We start from the raw sequence: 13,976 nt of genomic DNA on the forward strand, positions 1-13,976 counted from the left end.
GATGGAATATTTAATATTAGTGATTAAAAAAAGAGTCTTGAATCCAAGAATATGCAATAGCAAGTTAAACAATACTAAAACTTCGTCATAAAGAGCAGATAAAATAAAAGGGACCATTGCACCACTGAAATAATAACCATTGTAACTATTGCTGGAATGTGAACTTCATTAACACAGGTTTATTTGGCTGATGCTGTCACAAGCTAAGCAGGTAACACAAATAGGTCCTGTTTTGCTTTTTGGATCATAATCTGCTTGTTATTATGAGTTTTTTATCAATCTGCAAATTCCATTTTTGTTTGTAAAGTGTTTCCCCTACTGCCTTTACCCTCCTGTTTGAACCCAGACAGAGGGAGAAGATATTAGAAGAATAACCAAAAAGACCATTACCAGCTATTAACTTGGATTATTTTTCATTCAATCAAAAGGGCTACAAAACAGTATTTTTTTTGCTCAGATGGACCAGATGTAAGGTGGAAGATGATGGGAAGCTGCTCAGGGGCAGTAACTTGTCTGCACATCCATCTTGAATCTGTATTTATGGGCAGATATTGTTACTCTAATGCAGACATTTTGTGTCTGCACCTGGAGTAAGTGAAGCCTGAATGATTTAGAGAGGACTTTGCAAACTGAGTATTTCACTTGGCCTGATTGTGCCCGAAGCACCAGAAGATAGGACAGTAATTCAGTGTTTGCAGAGGTGCTGGAACACCAGAAGCGTGCCAGAGGGGGAGGCTGGGAGAGCTGAGATCAAAGTCTCAATTAACTGTCTGCACAGAACTTTGTGGCTGCCTTCAAAAACATCAGCTCAGTAAAAGTCAGCCAGGGGGACCTGGAAAAGGATTTGAACAGAGATTGCACTCATTCATTTTTATCTTGAAGTCACCTCACAAACTCAGTGTCCTTTCTCAAACTGTTCCTGCTTTGCCTGTCTTATTCTTACCCGCCTAATGAGATGAACTTCGCAATAGTAATGTTATTAAATCTACAAATAAATGTAGGGCTACTGCCTTTTTATTTTGGCTATGAAATCTTTGATTGTTGCTGGCCAAGTGTCACCTTGATCTTTGTGGCTACCAAAGGCTGCTTTCCAATCTGCTGTTTCTGCTTGAAGTTCTTGCTACTTTTTCAATTTGACCATTTTTTGCCACCTTCTCTGAACCTTTTTTTTAGCATCTGATGGAAAAGAATCATTATTTGGAGCAATCAGTGTGTAAGCAAGAATTTTAGACATTTTCCTCTTTTTTTTATATCATATAATACCACCTTTATGTTACTAGGACTTGGTACCAAAGGATCAGACCCAGCTGTCTGTGTAACTTGGCTAATAGGTCTGGTTTTAAAAACTGAAATGAACTTGAATGGAAATAATTTTCATTGCAAAAACTAAAGTTACAGAAGTTAAAAATGAAAATCATTGACCAAATAAAATGTTAAACCAGAACAAATTTAAGAAATGCATCAATATCTTCTTAAGAGATATTGATGTTTCGTTTTGTAAATGATGTTGATTTTTGGTTTTGCTTAGGTGAAAATTGCAAATATCTTTTTAAAGTAATTCTCCTGTGACAAGAAATGCATTTTATATCCATTTGAAATGTTTAAGACTGAATTAGAGAGAATCCAGAGAGAAAGTTTTAGGACTGTTGTGAATTATACCAATATGTTGTGTCCCTTGGCAGCTACTGAAGAACTGGGTAAGAATTTGTAGTCTCTGTGCCTCAGCCATGGTATTTAACCTGTATCTTGCCCCATATAAATAGGCTTAAATTTCATTTCAAGCAGTCTGCGAGTCCTACCAGGTGAATATTTTTTGAAGATGGCAAATTGCCCAAGTAATTTTAGAAAAATAAAAACCCATAAAAATAAAATGTCAAAGTATACACTCCCCCACATAAAAGAAAAGGGAGAAAGAAGCTGAGTAAAGAATTTTCATGAATTAATGAAGTTGAGAGTAAGGACACAATTTTAATCTGAACTAAAATCAATAAACCCAGTCCTTGTCTATTGTATCCAACTGCTTTGAAATCAGTACTTACACCAGCGTTAATGTAGTCCAGGATGCTTTATAATCCAAGACATCAACAGGAAGAAACCAAATAAATCAGATGGAAAGTTTTCTGCAGAAGTCAGCCCTGTGGGGGCTCTCTCCAGCTCAGAATTGCAGAGGTGCACAGAACTCCACACTGTCTGGCTTAAGCAGTCAGGTGGGCTGGAGAGCTGCAGGGACATGGACTGCACGGGGAAACACGACTGTCTCTCTCACCTTCAGGTCGATTCTTTTCTCCCCTTTCTGTTAACAGACGTGGTTTCATTTCTGTAATATTATTTACATCCCCTTCTCTAGTGCATGAAACGCTTTTTAGTAACACTGAAGCTATTTCTGCTCTTACCAGTGTAGTAACATATCATTTAATGAGGGCAGTGAAAAATTCCCCTCCTTTCTAGAGTGATTAAGATACATGAAACAGAGATAAAAAAGAAGGATCACAGGGCATTATATCTTCCATAATAATCTTCCTGGCAATGCTTGCTAGCCTGAGTTCGTTGGTGGGTTCACTGTGAGCAGATTAAAATGAGGCTTTCTTTACACTGAACTCCTTTTACAAGATGGAACCCAATTTTCAAGTCTGTCGTGTTGTGAATGATTTCATTTTTTTTTTTCTTCATGGCATTAAAGTTTAAGAAAGTAAATAAGGTAAAATTAATTAGGAAGTGACAAACCAGTATTGTTAAAGAAAGCCCAGCAGCTCAAAGATGGGCACTGGAGTCTGGAACATACTAAATAATGCTACTGAAATAAAATTACACTGGGGTGAACATCTGTGCAGCCAGTATTGTAAGCACCTTTAACACAACAATTTACAAAATTTAGTCACTCTTAATATCTTAAGGACACAGAGAAATAGCCATATTGTGTAATATGAAGACAGGGAGTGTTAATCTCCTTTGCAGGAAGAAATTAGATTTCAGAGTTGGATTCTGTTCCTACATTCATCAAAATTTCTGACAGACTCTCAGCTCTCCCACCTTCCCCTTCTGTTGGGGCTGAGAGATGATTAATTCTCCTCAGCCACTGTAGGGTAACAACACAGAGGATGTAAAACACCACAGGAGCTCCAGACTCTCCTCATCAGTCTGTTTTGTGTTTTCATTTGTTCTAACGGTAAGAAATGTTGGTGGGCCCTCTGGATGGCATGTTGGCCACCAGCCCTGCACTGAGATCCACCAGTCAGGTCAGTTTGCAAGGCCTTTTTCTGGCCATGCCTCTCTGAGTCCTCAGTAAACCATGAACTGGGTTAAACAGAAAAAGCAACCTCAGGCTCTGGGCAGCAGTGAACTGTTCTCTGCCCCAGATAATCTGAACACAAGAAATGGTTTTACAAGACTGTTTTCTACAGGTGTTTCACTTTTGTTGAGTTAACCTCAGAGGACTGATTTCTGTCACCATTGAGCTGGTGACACCACCACAAGGACCTCTACTGAACTCTGGAAAGCAGCCATGAGCCTTTAACCCTACAGAGCCGTTCCAGAGGTGAATGTGTGGGAACATTAGCACATCGCTTTCCTGAGCAGAAAAACCTGACAATTAACCCAAGCCTCAGACAAGAGGATAACAATGCACAGAGTGGACATTGCACATCAGCCAAAGTAGGACCCCTGAAAACACAAGGGGCATGTTATCTCCCCCAGGAAATAAGAGCAGTGTACATGCAGGACGAATGAAACTCCTGAAATGTTATCAAACAGCTGTGAAATGGCAGATACATCCCCAGTGAGGTGTTCTCAACTCAAGGGAAGCACTCCATAGACGAGAACAGAGTCTAAAACAATTGCTCAGATGTAACTCCTTTCTGTCTCCACCTCACAGTTGGACAAAGGGGGATACAGGAGGAGATCACAAAGCTATTTTTCCATTCATCCTGCTTTTCAAGTGCCCATCACCTTTCATACTGCCTCCACCTCCCTATCCGAATTTCCTCTTTTCCCTGTGCTGATGATCCTTCTCCACACAGGAAAGCCTGTCCCAAGCCAGCCCCTCCTTTCCCCTCCCCTCATCCTCCTCCTGTTTTTCATGTGAGCATAATTTTTTCTCAGTCTTCCACATTCTGAACTTGTCTCCCCACGGAAAGTAATTCTGATCTAATTTCACCCTCAGTGACTGAGAACACGTGACAGTAACTATGGCAAATGCTGAGAGACACAATGTTCTGAGTGCATCTGGAAAAAAGAAACAAACCTCTAACAAACAGGGCAAAACCCCAACCCTCCCCTACAAAATTATAAAGCCTTAAAAAACATTTAGGATAAAACATTGCTCTGGAGAATCTCCCTTTAAAGAACTCCTGGTACAACATATTTGGAGCATTAGCCAGATACAACACCTCAGATATTCTGCACTTCAGAGAGGACTGTCAGAGAAACACAGCCACATTTTGTGCCGTACTTGACCACTTGCATTATCCTGGTGACTCAAGAAAAGCAGCCTTGCTATGCCTGGGAATTTCTTTTTAAAGTGGGTATAGTTTTACCTGCCCCAATGACTCTTTCAATACGGATTCTTGAAGGGTCTATCTCCTTTGCAAACTCGTGGACAGCAAGAGATGGGTCTTCATAGGTGTCTGGATCAATGTAAGTTTTGAGTCCTGGGAAACGCACTGCAAAAAAAGAGACAACAACAGGAATCAAGAACTTTGACATTATGCACTGCAACAAGAGTTATTTTTATTTTTATTTTTTTTTACCTAGATAACTGAAAGGATTGGAAATGATTTACTAAATCTTCCACATTTAAAGTTCCAGAACCCAGCAGAAGAGGATAATGGCCCCAAATTACTAATGCTTCTTCTCTGACAACCCAGCATTAGCAAAAGCTTTCCAAAGCACTGACTGACACTGTAACAAAGTCCTGCTGGGCCCTGCTCAGATCTTCTGAGGTGTTCTGGGTGACTGAAAGCAGGGATGCTTCTTCAGGGTTGCTGCAGTGCACGGTCACAACAAACATCCTTCCAGCCTGCAGTGATGGCTGGCAACCAGCACACAGAATGGAGAAAATACCAGTGTTCCTTTCTCTGAATGTTATTTATACCTCCAGTTACTGTCAAGTTTGCCAGTCCCATGAGCCCCAGAGTTTATTCTTGGGAAGAAAAAGTCAAAGGCCTTTAGAGAACTCAGTGTTTGGTATTTAACTTGATAAGAGAGGGTTGAATTCTTATGCTGTTTTGTCTCTGTCCCAGATGAAAACAAGCATCTCTTAAGAAACACCATTTCAGGCAAGAAAATTAAGAGGACAATAAAGGTTTTGGAAGCTTCCTCCTAGGAAAAAATATCAGTCCTAGTTACGCTGTAAGGAAAATTCAATTTTGATTTTGGGTATGTATTTTTTTTTAATTGTAAGCATTTCCTTTCTAAATTCTATTTGATATTTTAGTCTGAAGAGGCTCCTTGGAGTCTCAGCACTTAGCTTACATCCTTAAGGAATGCTTCAAGTACAGCTGGTAAATTTGGAAAATGCAGTAAGCCATGAGAAAACATGAGCTGGTCACTTGAAAGGCTGTCTCGAGGGACACAAGTGAGAGCTCAGTGATCTGGGGAAAAACAGAGCCTCAAGACCAAGAGTGATTTCTGCCAAGGCAGCTTACATTCCCTTGGCTCCTCCTTGGGCAATTTGGGCAATCTGTCCTTCACTTTGAAAACACCAGTTCCTAATTCACTCCTTTCATTCAGGAGTGCATGGCTGAGAATTCCTTTTGCCAAACAGGTCAAATTTTCGAGACCTTTTCCTCTAAGGATGAGTCCTGGAGGACTGTGCTGCTTTGTCCTCCTCTGGTCAGCTGGCACAACCAGAGAGCCAGGTGCAAGATGAGAACAAAAACATCCAGGTCCATTTACAAGGCTTGGGTAATTCCTGTCTGTTTCCTTGGAGACGGCCGTGGCAATGGTGGGATGGGGCCAGATGGCTTTGGAAGGCTCCAGCAAGCCATCATTTTCTGGCACACCTGATATCCCTGGTGTTCCTAAATACTGCATGTTCAAGAACTCCTCGTTGTTTCTCTTGGACTGCCTGGATGGAAACCCTTTCCAGGCTGCTGCCATGTGATGATTAAGTTCTGGAAAACTTTCAATCCATTAACAGAAGTTGAGGTAAATAATGCATCAACTTATCAGGATAAAAGGAGGCTGCTGCAGCTGGGTCCAGAGAATCCCTTTAAAGAGAATTCAGCACTTCTCAGCCATTCCTCTTCTCACTTCCTAGCTGAGTCTGCAGCAGTTCATTATGGGATGAGCTTCAGCCAGTCTGGGAGTGCTCACCCTTTGCTGGTCCTGGGAGAGCCTGCACAGTCCCTTGTGCTGTTTCCAGCTGAGATGCTGACAGCAAATGCACAGGCAGCCAGCAGGCAGGTGGGGTTGCTGCATGCAGGATGTGTTTATGCAGGTGCTGCTCAGTGGGAAGGAGGGAATGCTGCTGGCAGAACAGTCTTGGCAGCCGGGGTAAATCACAATAATTCCGCTTTATCCTTGGTTCTGTGGAGCACACAGATGAGCAGAGATTTGCCCCAATAATTCCGCTTTATCCTTGGTTCTGTGGAGCACACAGATGAGCAGAGATTTGCCCCAATAATTCCGCTTTATCCTTGGTTCTGTGGAGCACACAGATGGGCAGAGATCTGCCCCCTCGAGTGTGATGCTGAGACAACTGCAGATGAATGAGAAGCCTCTGAGATGAAGCTTCGTGTCAACATGAAATACAGTTACCATTTACCCTGGCCTGGAAGACACTGAGTGAGGCTTCCCTTTCAATTCAGTGACAGACTCAGAGGCATAAATCAAACCCTCCTGCTGGAAGGCTTTTGTCCTCTTTCATTTCTGACCGTGCCTGGGAACAAATGACAAACAAATATTCCTGGGAAGGATCCGTTGTGGGGAAATGTGCCCTTTTCCTTGACACAAAAAGGCACTTGGCTGGATATAGTGGTGTCACCTGCAAAAAGATTTTACTTCTGGTGACTCAGCTTGTGTGTTCATCAAGGTGTTTCCAGGGGTGTTATCAAAATGATGAAAAAATAAAATTTATTACCCTTTGTATAAAACCCTTGGAATAAAAAAACCCAACCACAACCAAACAGTAAGGCAAGTAATTTAAACTAGGTAGCTGAACTAAACTATATAAACCAATGTACTGCCCATGAGAGATTGGCAGGATTTTCTCTCACTGTACTGGTCAGTGAGCAGGAACATGAGGGAAGATAACCCATTCCACTTCTTATTTCTTGGGTGGCTGGCAGTGTAGATCCCTAAATCCAAGGAGAACTAGACACAAATAAGTCACCAAGAGAGGGACTCTGAGGCAGAAATTTAATGTCTAGAACAACTGAGAGCTCTGATTACATATTAATAATTGAATGCCAAAAACACCCTTAATAACTAGAGTGAGTGGAATGAAATTGTTCAAGAGGACATAAACCACTCCACCTTTGATGATGCAGACAATAAGGAACTACCCAAATGAGCAGATTAAAACATCAGGGGAAAAAGCTGTCCAGGAAACAATGAACACTCTTCATTTAAAACATGATGTAGATATCATGTAACACAGCGTTGAACTACTCACAGTGTCCATTTTGCAGATGAGCCCTTCTTTTCTCCTCAGACTTCATTTTGGCCTTTATGTACCACTGGCATCTTTCAAGAAAAACAAATGAGGTTTTAAATAAAATACTTGCCACGGGTAAAATAAATGTACATTAAGTTTTATCTGCCCTTTTATGAAAGCCAGAACTGTTGCATTTGGAATACATATTTAGCTATGAATCTAAAGAGGGAAATGTGAAGGACTACAAATAGATTACCTACAAAGAAAAATAGATCATAGTTGAATTATTAGCATGAAAGTGACTACTTGAATTTAAATTTCATTCAAAACTTTATTTTCAAGTTTGACTCCTTCAAAGAATTCTGATACTTTGATAAATTATCACTTCCCTGCATTCCTGTTTGCATACCTAAGTTTGTGGTGATTAAACCTTATCCTATTAACTTCCATATGCAGTGGGTCAGCAAAGCTCACATTTTCTTCTTAATTGAGTAATAATGACTTCACCACATTTCATGAAAAAAGGAAATATTTTTTTCACATCAGGATCACTTTTTTTCTTTCTTTTTTTGCTGAGTGGCTCTGTGCAGTCTGAGCCAGGCACTGATTTATTATTTCTCCTAAGGCAGCAAATATCACCCAGGACAAACAACACATAGCCTGCTATGTGACCACGAGGTTTCAGCATATGCCTCTATGATCGCTATAGAATTACAAATCCTTGGCAAACAACCCAAAACTCTGTGGATGCTCGTGAATTGTCAGCAACCACGTCTGACAGTGCAAGGGTGAATGCTGGAGCAAACTGCCACACGGCAGGTGTTTGGGTTCTTGGGAATGGAATCTCCCCCAGCCCGAACGCTGCCTGCCTGTTAATGATGATTTAGAGGGTCACAGGGCAGGAGCAACTGCCTCAGCCAGGAAAAAAGCCAAATACTGGAGCTGGGTCTTACAGCTCGCTCTCACTCACTGAACAGCCCAAGGATTATTATCTAGAGGGGAATCTTTTGGTCTGAGGGCTGTTGAGGCACTGAACCCAGTGCAGAACAGCAGTGCCCGTGCACATGTTGGAGACATGAACTACAGACATGCAGTTCCAAAACCAGCTTGGAAAGGAATGGCTGTCCTCTGTATGCACATTACAGCCTTATAAAATCAAATAAACATTCATTAAAGGCAGTACATCCATGCTAACAACGTAGATATGAGAGAGAGATGAACAGACCCACCTTTCAATGGCTACTTTAAGCTGCTGAAACACAGCAGGAACACTCACAAATTCATTCCCTGCTACACAGTGAATGGGCAGGAAATTCTGCTCCCTCATGGAGGGAAGTGCAAACCAGTGGATTCTCAGATTCTGTGCAAACCTCGAGATTGTAAACCAATCTCTGTGACCTCTGAGGATGACAGAGTCATTTCCAGGACCTGACCAACTGCTCTGTAGGGTGCCAAGTGCCAGGAACACTAAATACAAGTGCTTGTGCTTCAGGTGTCTGCCCAAGGGAAGTCAAACAGACAAGACTTTAACCCTGTCCAATCCTCCCAAGAATGCAGGTGGCCCCAGAGTGTGACAGAGGCCAGTGATTAATCACCAGCAGAGGAGCCTCCTCATCCTCATTTTCTGTTCCTGTTGGCTACAGAACAATCCGAGAGCAATAATTTCTGGAAGGATAAGGCTAAATCACACTGAGCTTTAACACCACATCTCCTGGAATCAAGCCAAGTCCCCCTGCCCCGTGTCTCCAAGTCTCTGCTGCTTCCATTTGTCTATCTAGAACTGGCAGTGGTGCTTCCTGCTGGCTCTTGGTGGGATAATCACTCAGCAAAGTGCAGGGCCAGGTGCTCATTTAACCCAGCCTCTCCACTCTGAATAGACTCATCAGCAGCCCTGAGACTCGGCAGCTCATCAAATTGGTAATTCTAAACACTGCAGCAGAGCACATCTGTAGGGTACCAGTCACATTTTTCATGCTGAAATTTGCCTCCAGTCCTAGAGCAAATTGAGTATTTATTCAAAATTTTCTTGCTCTGTCTTCTGTGGAACACGCTCTTATCACTGCATTTAAGCAGCACTTCAAAATGAATTCGTACCTTACATAATTGAAATGGTCCCATTGAGTAAGGCATTAGAAAGCTGAGAGTATCTCTGATATCCTCAGTGCCAGCAAACAGGAGGAATAAACAGAAAGAAACCCATTTCCATATATTTTTTTTTCATTCCTGAGTTTAGTGAGTTTTTCCTACAGGAAGCGTTTGAGGTATGCTTCAGGATTTCACATAAGGATTCCACACAATCATTTGCTCAGGAAGTTTGTCTAAATAATTCCTCTCTCTTCTGGAAGACCCTACTGTTTATCAGCTCCTGTAACAATGGCAGGAATGTTTACTTAGCTTCTAAGATCATTTAAGGTCACAATATGTTCCTGCTCTCATCAAGTTCAGCAGAGAGTTAGAACTTAACTGGTTGGATTATCGAGCAGAAAGAACATTAATTCACAGAATGGCAGCTACTGTAGTGCCATATCTACTTGTGGAGGTACTGCAAATAAAACCTCTGGCTTACACTGATAGAACTCCACTCCCTTTTCAAGTGAGAGGTAATGCTATACCAGCAAAACAGACACATAACTACAAATCCAAAAGTGCCCCACAGCCCACTGAGTATCAGCCCTGTCTCTGGTGACCACCATCACATTCAGAAGGGGTGAGTTTAACATCATTTCCTGCAGGGTAAACACAGGTCCTAAACCAGGACAGCAGGAGTGCAGAATCCTGTCCTAACTCTGGATTTTTTCTGTCCCCAGGCCAGGAAAGAAGGAAACTCCATGGAAAATCCTGCTCACATGGAGGCTCTTCCAGCATCTTTGTGTGTGTGCCTGAAGGAGGGAAAGGGGAAAAGGATAGAGAGGGGCCAGAGCCCACACAAACGCCAAGGTCTCACGCAGGAGATGGGACCACAGTGTCCTTGTCCTTTTAAATTTTGCTTTGCTTCCAGGTGGAAGCAGGTGAGGTCCTGAAATCAGGCAGGAAACACCCAAGGCTCAGGGAAAAAGGGAAAAAGGCACCCTGGAAGGAGCTGTGCCTGTGGGAATCTGAGCTCCAGCAAGGACTGCTGTTCCTACCTACACATGTCTTTTTTAGCATGTCCAGTTAGAATTTGTGAATTCCCTTAAGACCTTCACTGTGCAATTCAGCGTGGCATCTGGCCACTCAACCCAAAATGCCTCCTCATCCCGTTTGCACAACGTCATTATTTGATCCTAATCAACATCGACTGAAGAAAGGTGGACAAAGAGCACTGCACTGAAGGAACTGTGAGAATTGGCTCGTTATAAAAAACCCAAATTGTCCAGACTGGTGAATTCCCCTGCCAGAGCAGCAGTACTGCTGCAATACAGATTTAACTGGGATATCTTCAATCTTAAAAAAACCCAAACAAACCAGAAAGCAATAAAACAAGACAAGACCTTTCAAAACTATTTTCTGTTTGCCAGAGATAGCAAGCAATAGAATCATTCCAGTGTTTCAGAGTATAGTTTTCCTTAGTTTAATTTCTGCATCTGTTAAGATAAAAGTAGGAATTACATAATCATAATTCCTGCTTTTATCTTAACAGATGCAGAAATGTGCATATAAAATAGGTGCATAATTTTGTATGACTTTTCCTACAAGTTTAATGTAGTGAAAGTAATAAAAAATGGTCCGTTCAAGTGCATTTAGCAAGCTGCATTGCCAACCCCAAGACATCAAAAACCCTAGGGCTGCACCCTCCAAAGCCTTGCAATTTACCTTTATGAGAGTTTGTAAAATATACTGTGGGGATCTTTTCTTTTTTTTTTTCTTGTTATGTCAGAGCCTGGAGGGTGCAGCAGGTACAACGTACTTTTAAATGTTCACTCTGCAAGCAAGAGGTCCAGAAAGTTATTTTTAAAATATCCAAGCTATTTCCTGATCTCACATACTTGCTTATCTCCCCAAACCCAAAGAAGGCATTCACGCCTCTATGTTTAACCTTTATTTCAGCACTGACAAAGTGCTTTACTGATTTAACTGTTACATTCTTAGTTTCAGATGGTTCCAACCTGCCTAAACAAGAGCGCTGTAGCTTTAATTACCTGCCAGTGATGAGGAAGAAGAGAGTGAGGATGACCAGGAGGGTGAATCCACCGACAGCAGCAGTGGCGATGACCAGGATCTGTCCCTGCTCCGCAGCCATGTCAGAGGCTGGAAGAGAGGCACAAAGAAAAGAGGTCAATGCTTTTGAAGGAGGGCTGAAAACGTTGCAGTGGTCAGAGGCTGCAGATGGTTAGTAAGAGTTTCCCCCATCAGATGGGAATGTGCCTGGGAGGGCAGAAACCATAACCCATGTCCCAGGCAGGAGGTAGGGGAGAAGGGCTTACAGGTTTCTAAAATGAGCAGCTGGCATTATCAGAAACTTGTGGTTCACTTAAGTTTGAACATGACAGGATTTTCGTCTTTAGCTTTATTTATCTTAATCCTGAACCTAATTCAGAACTTCTCTCCATCCACCTGGCCCATGGAGTCACCAGCAGTGCTGTGTGTGTAAGAGATACTAAACCAGCTTCAGGAGGAGGCAAAGCAGAAAAAGAGAAATGTGGATCTTCACACACTCTTCAGCATGTCTGGTGTTTATTTTTACTGACACCAAATACACAGAGTTTTACCATAATATGCTTTTGAGGATTGTCAACACTGTAGCTAAAAACAAATAAAATTCATTTTCCTATGTCTCATGTTTTTCTCTGCTTTTTGTAGGATGTTTAGGAGTTATAAAAGATCACCTGAAATCATCTGTTCTCCAGACACTTGCTCTTTTTATTAATTTATTGTGTGTAGTGTTAAATTTTTACACTGACAAAGCACCTACTTACACTGAGATTGGTCCTCACTGTCCAAGTGCTACATGAGCAGAAAAAGAATTAAGCTTGTTTTTTGATCTGTCTCCTGCCTTGTGACTTCAAAGTTTTATCTGTTAAACTCAGTTACACTTGGACATTTGCACCACATGACATTTACCCAGTTCTTACTTTCTATTTCCATGGGAAATAAAACATTGTTTTGAAAGAAGAACAAATGATTCTATTCAATGACCTCTGACAAGAGTAGTAAAAAAGAAAAGAAAACAATTTTTACATCTGTCAGGAAAGTAACTTTGATATTTTAAACTGGTAGACTGTTCAATAAGCAAAATCTTCAGCTGTCTTTTGGCACCAGCTGATTAAAGCTCAGGGAAATCACCCAGGCTGCTGCCTAGAAATCCCAGCAGGCAAAATTCTCTCACTTTGCAGCTGATGAAGCCCAATACCATGCACACATTGCTGTCCAAAGCCCCATAAAATGCTGTTTCCAAGAAAAACACTTGGCTTCTAAATAATATTTGTGTGGGTTTAGACACTAGCAGTGTAAACTGGCTTTGTAATAGTACTAAAGCAAATAAAAACAATGGGAGTTTATTTATGTCAGATTTTCAGCGAAAAAGCAACTTGTTAAATTTCCTGCCATTGGGTTTCTGTGCATATAATTTTAGGGAATCGTGCACAGGCAGTAAATTACAAGGCTCTCAGTGTCTGTGGTCATAAGCTTTCTGCAGACAAGTTAAATATACACATTTTCCAATAAATGATGTAGCAGATACTCCCTGAATAGCTAATCTGCAAAATGATATCTAGTGATGTTGTGGGAGAGGATGAATTCTAGCTCTGTGCTGTACAACGTTCCACAGGGTCAGATTTAGCTGGAAAAATACAACATAACAAATATCGTGCCACACGAGTAACAAGGCAAATAATAACGGGCTGTCCAAATAAAAGGCTGAATTGTAGTTTCAGACTAGTGGGAGTTGTGCTAAATGTTGCAAAGATTGTTACAGCCAGGCATGGCTGGAAGTTGTAAGTGGAGGAGGTTTCAGAGGAGTCTTCCTTGCCCATCTCTGCAATGGAAGGGAGGGAACAAACTGCAGCTCTCCTTTTTTTTTTTTGTTTTTAGTAGGAGAAAGATGGGGGAAAAAACAGTGAATTCAGCAGGGGAAAAGCAAACCACAAACTCAGATAAATTAGCTGTGGTTTCCTTCAACAGACATTCACTGCCAAGGCAACGAGCCAGGACCTTTGTTGGTGCAAACGTTGGGACTGACTCTATAATCCAAAGACCCACCCTGCAGCTCTGGAGATGGGCAAAGCCGAGTGTCCTGGATCGTTTCTGCTGGATGGGGATGCTATTTCCTGGAGTTCTAGCTAAAACAGAATCCAGTCTATCCATTTAATAACATATATTTTCTGTCAGGAACCAAAGACACAGGAACGAAGGGGAGAAATTCTAGCCTGACTAAAGTTCTTCCCACGTCTAAGCAGGATGATGT

General features: G+C 41.7%; 1 protein-coding gene across 1 annotated transcript in view; it reads right to left on the reverse strand.

The window, feature by feature from the left end:
- Window positions 1-13,976, reverse strand: part of EPHA6 (EPH receptor A6) — a 356,637-nt gene that overhangs the window by 88,476 nt on the left and 254,185 nt on the right. The window contains 3 exon segments of the mRNA XM_050333635.1: window positions 4,533-4,658; window positions 7,613-7,683; window positions 11,713-11,821. Of these exon segments, the coding sequence (XP_050189592.1) occupies window positions 4,533-4,658; window positions 7,613-7,683; window positions 11,713-11,821 (306 nt within the window).

Source organism: Myiozetetes cayanensis, unplaced genomic scaffold (genome assembly GCF_022539395.1).
Source record: "Myiozetetes cayanensis isolate MyiCay16 unplaced genomic scaffold, myiCay2020 scf5-8, whole genome shotgun sequence".
In the NCBI taxonomy this organism is placed as follows: Eukaryota; Metazoa; Chordata; class Aves; order Passeriformes; family Tyrannidae; genus Myiozetetes; species Myiozetetes cayanensis.